The following is a 4,508-nucleotide window of genomic DNA, read 5'->3' on the forward strand; positions in this document are numbered from 1 at the left end:
GACTTATAGAAGAATGGTGGAGAATGTTAACCATGTATATAAAACCTGTAAGTATAAGGTACACATGGGCTTAAATTGTACATAGAATAAAAATTGAGAAAATCAGTTTTCCTTACAGTATTAAAAACCTATAGTTGCACGGCATGGATGGAACTGGAGAGCATTATGCTATGTGAAATAAGCCAGTCAATGAAGGAAAAATACCACATGATCTCACTCATTCATGGATAATAAAGACCATTATAAACTTATGAAATGTAATACCCTTTGTAATACTTTAAGCAATAAAACAATTAAAAAAACCAACAAAAAACCCTATAGTTGCACACAGGAAAGAAGTCAGTTGAGTTATAGAGGAATGAGTGAAATTCAAATATATATCTCAGACTGTGAAGTGTCCTGATATAGGTTAAAATAATAAGTTATTTTAAAAAAGGCAAAAATCCTGAGCCAACATTTTAACAAAGGAGATAAAGACAATATAAAAAAATGTTCAGCCCTGACCGGTTTGGCTCAGTGGATAGAGCGTCAGCCTGCGGACTGAAAGGTCCCAGGTTCGATTAGGCCAAGGACATGTACCTGGGTTGCAGGCACATCCCCAGTGGGAGATGTGCAGGAGGCGGCTGATCGATGTTTCTCTCTCATCGATGTTTCTAACTCTCTATCCCTCTCCCTTCCTCTCTGTAAAAAAATCAATTAAAAAAATGTTCACGCTGAAGCCGGTTTGGCTCAGTGGATAGAGCGTCAGCCTGCGGACTGAAAGGTCCCAGGTTCGATTAGGCCAAGGACATGTACCTGGGTTGCAGGCACATCCCCAGTGGGAGATGTGCAGGAGGCGGCTGATCGATGTTTCTCTCTCATCGATGTTTCTCACTCTCTATCCCTCTCCCTTCCTCTCTGTAAAAAATCAATAAAACATATTAAAAAAATGTTCACCATCAAAAATCCTTATGGAATAGAATTAAAACGAAAGCAATTTCACATATAGGCAATTCCAGGCCTACCATTTAAAAGGATTAACCACCAAATGTAATGGCAGGGTTGAAAAAAACTGGAATTTTTATATACTGTTCCTGGGTGGGAAAGCAAAGTGCATGACCATTTTAGATCACAGTTCTGCAAATGTTAAAATGTGAAATATTAACCTAGATTGCAAATGTTTGACTAGTAAAAGATCTATTAAATAACGGAACACAAATATTCCAAACAGATTTATTTATAATACCCCAAATCTGGAAATAACCAATTTTATAGAGAGCTCAATATATAAAGTTGTTACCAATAGAACACAATACTCAGCAATAAAACAAATTCAATATTCACATAATAAATTTGTATTGGATCTCAAAATATCTGTGGCATTAAGAAAAGCAGTATTTGTAAAAAAGTATACACCTTATAGTGCAGAAAAAATTATAAAAAATATGAACTAATCTAAAGGATGGAAAATGAATGATTGCATGGAAGACTGGGAAAGTCAGAAAGACAGATTATAAAAGGGAGGGAGGAAAATGTAGAGTGTGGAAAATGTAGGGTTAGAGTTGTTGGTATGAAAAATAAATAATACGTAAATATAGCAGAATAAACTCTGCTTTAACTATGTACCTCATCTGGGTGGGTGTCATCCAGTGCACTGAAACGTCAATTTCAGTGTTGTTATTCTGAGTAAGATAAAGGAAACATTCCCTAATCATTTAAAGCTTTTCTCCACTGTGAAGTCTCAGGTGTCTTATAAGGTTACATTTTTGGGTAAATGATTTCCCACAATCTGTACACTCATAAGGCTTTTTTCCAGTGTGAATTTTCTGATGTTGAATGAGGGTGGAACTCTTACTGAAGCATTTCCCACAATCTGTACATTCATATGGCTTTTCTCCAGTGTGAACTCGCTGGTGCTTATTGACATCAGACCTATATCTGAAAGGTTTTCTACAATCACTGCACACATAAGGCTTTTCTCCAGTGTGAATTCTCTGATGGCGAATGAGGGTAGAACTCTCACGGAAGGACTTTCCACAACCTGTACACCCATATGGTTTTTCTCCAGTGTGAACTCGCTGGTGTTGATTGACATAAGACTTATATCTGAAGGACTTCCCACATTCACTACACTTATAAGGCTTTTCTCCAGTGTGAATTCTCTGATGTTGAATGAGGGTGGAACTGTTACTGAAGGACTTTCCACAATCTGTACACTCATATGGCTTTTCTCCAGTGTGAATTCTCTTATGTATAATGAGATTAAACTTTCGTCTGAAAACTTTCTTACATGTGTCACACTCATAAACCAGTTCTCCAGAACAGACATCCTGAGATTCAACAACTTTCTGTTTCTGTCTGGCAGCTATTTCACTTTCTCCCCACTGGTGATGACCTTTTCCACTGAGATATTCTTGTGAAACCTCACTGCCACAGTGTGGTTCTTTAGTGTTCTGAAAAGCCTGGGGCTGGAGAAGCTCTGAGGGAGCTTGGATGTCTTTCCCAACCTCCTTGCTCTTTGAAGGCACCTCTGAGAAGTAGAAGCTGCACCTGGTCACAAATGAGGGCCCGTCCATAGCTTCTTTGCAGGATGTCTCCCCACTGACATCCTTTTGTTGCTGGTGAGGGTTTTCACTGAAACAGAAGTCTCTCACACATGCATCACTGAAGAAGCATTGCTTTGCAGGGTCTCCCCACTGACATCCTTTTGTTGCTGGTGAGGGTTTTCACTGAAACAGAAGCCTCTTAGACATGCCTCACTGAAGAAGCATTTGTGCTCAAAGTATTCTGCTTGTGACTCAGTCAGGTGCAAAATATCTTTTAACACTGAGAAACACTGCTTACAGGAATGCGACTTCTGGGTTGCTGGGGCTGTCTTAGAAGCCCTGACACGTGACTCTCCTTGCACAGAAACACTCTGATCAGAATAGGCCTCCTCATTATCCATTTTATGACAACAACCTGAAAACAGAAAAAGAGGTGAGGAAATGAATGAAGACTGCAGTGACAGGGGGAAGTTCCATTACAAAGTAGGTGGCCCATGAGAGCTGGGCTCCATGCAATTTTCAGAAAAGAAGAGATGTGCAGGAAGCATTAATAAGAGGCTTCTGTGAAGTTCTGGGCCTCTGCAGATCATAAAAGAAGGAAGACTACCCCGGGAATATGACACAAAGAAGAAAAGCACCACATGGGAGAGAGGTAAGACTTCCAGCCCTTTCTTAGGCTAACAGTGTTCAGTAGGGCTTGTCTGCAGGTGACATAGGCAAACTGTGCAGAATTTTGCTTATGTCTTATTTAAAGAAAAATTCAATAAATGAGTAGCTGGTGTTTGAAACCTACTTAAGCATGTATGTGCACTTCATAACACATGTGTAAGTCAGTTTAAAAAATACTGCAGAGGCAGCAATCCAGAGGAACAGGTGATGTAAAAATGCCACAATGTTAACATAGCACGAAGACAGGAAGTCACAGGTGAAGTGACATGTCAGATAGAGTAAAGTAGGTAAAAGATAAGGTAGAAACGTGATGTAGTCAGTGGCACTTGCATCTGAACACTGATGGGAAAGAGCTGGTTCCTGGTATGAAGGAGGGTCTTACAAGAATAGCCCATGGTTCGTGCAAATAAAGACCATAATCTGGCACAGACAGTCACCCAGGAATTTAGCTATAGGAAAGGGGCAGAAGTGGAAGCCATGGATCCGAATATAGTCACCCTCCCAGGAAGAGAAACAGTAGGTGGGATCCATTAAGCTGTCTGTAAGATCCCTGACTTCCAGAAATTTCCTGCACTTCCTGAGGCAAATGTTGTAAGAGAAGTTTGTGGAGTCTATTGCTCAGGGCTCTTCACAGAGCTCAGCACTGGCAGCCACAGCCCATTTGAAAAGACAGTGAGGAATATCTGCAGAACCCATGGTCTGGCTGTGAGAGATAGAGTGCTATGCCTGGAGAATAAAGTAAGAGAGAACATCACCTCAGGACACAAGGAGAGATGTGAAGTTCTTACCTACAGATGCTACAAGTGCAAACACTTCCAGCATCACATCGCAGTACAGATGTCTCTGAACCTCATCAAGAAGCCCCGACTCCTCCTGAGAGAAGGCAACGGCCACGTCCTCAAAGTTCATATCCTGTCATAGTGGGGACAGTACAGACCATGATCAGATTCTCTCCTAATATCCCACGTCTGTCAAAGTCTTAACCCACCACATCCATCTGCTCCCTCTACTCCTCACATCAGAGAAGATAGCAGGCCTTGGTCCCATCAAAGTCAAACTCTCCTTACATTCCCACTGATGCTGTGTCTTCCCACAATAAAGACAGTTGAGCAGATAGAAGATACCTGTACTCTGGGTCTTTATGTGAGTCACACTGACCATACTCAATAACGGTGGGTGTCACGTGTTAGGGTAATGAGAGCTGTTGCACATAAAGGGAGTGTGAGTGATTTGTCACTGGTCTTTTTAAGTAATATGCTTTTTTTCTCGCAATTTTCCCTCCAGGACACCAAAAACATGGTGTCACACTTCAGC

At 41.0% G+C, this 4,508-nt stretch overlaps 1 protein-coding gene across 1 annotated transcript; it reads right to left on the reverse strand.

The window, feature by feature from the left end:
* Positions 1-1,198: 1,198 nt before the first annotated feature.
* Positions 1,199-4,103, reverse strand: LOC102771429 (zinc finger protein 551). Its single transcript, XM_006762310.2, has 3 exons — positions 3,983-4,103; positions 2,722-2,940; positions 1,199-2,626 (listed from the first exon to the last, which is right to left on the reverse strand). Exons 1-3 carry the CDS (start codon positions 4,101-4,103, stop codon positions 1,695-1,697), a joined length of 1,272 nt encoding a protein of 423 aa, XP_006762373.2. The 3' UTR covers positions 1,199-1,694.
* Positions 4,104-4,508: the final 405 nt, after the last annotated feature.

The sequence above is a fragment of the Myotis davidii genome, unplaced genomic scaffold (assembly GCF_000327345.1).
Source record: "Myotis davidii unplaced genomic scaffold, ASM32734v1 scaffold1158, whole genome shotgun sequence".
NCBI classification, from domain to species: Eukaryota; Metazoa; Chordata; class Mammalia; order Chiroptera; family Vespertilionidae; genus Myotis; species Myotis davidii.

Coding starts and splice junctions, on each gene's coding strand:
- LOC102771429 (XM_006762310.2), bottom strand. CDS start 4,103: ATGAACTTTGAGGACGTGGCCGTTGCCTTCTCTCAGGAGGAGTCGGGG. Junction 2,941..3,982: donor TGCACTTGTAGCATCTGTAG/GTAAGAACTTCA, acceptor TTCTGTTTTCAG/GTTGTTGTCATAAAATGGAT. Junction 2,627..2,721: donor CAGTGAGGCATGTCTAAGAG/GCTTCTGTTTCA, acceptor CATGTGTGAGAG/ACTTCTGTTTCAGTGAAAAC.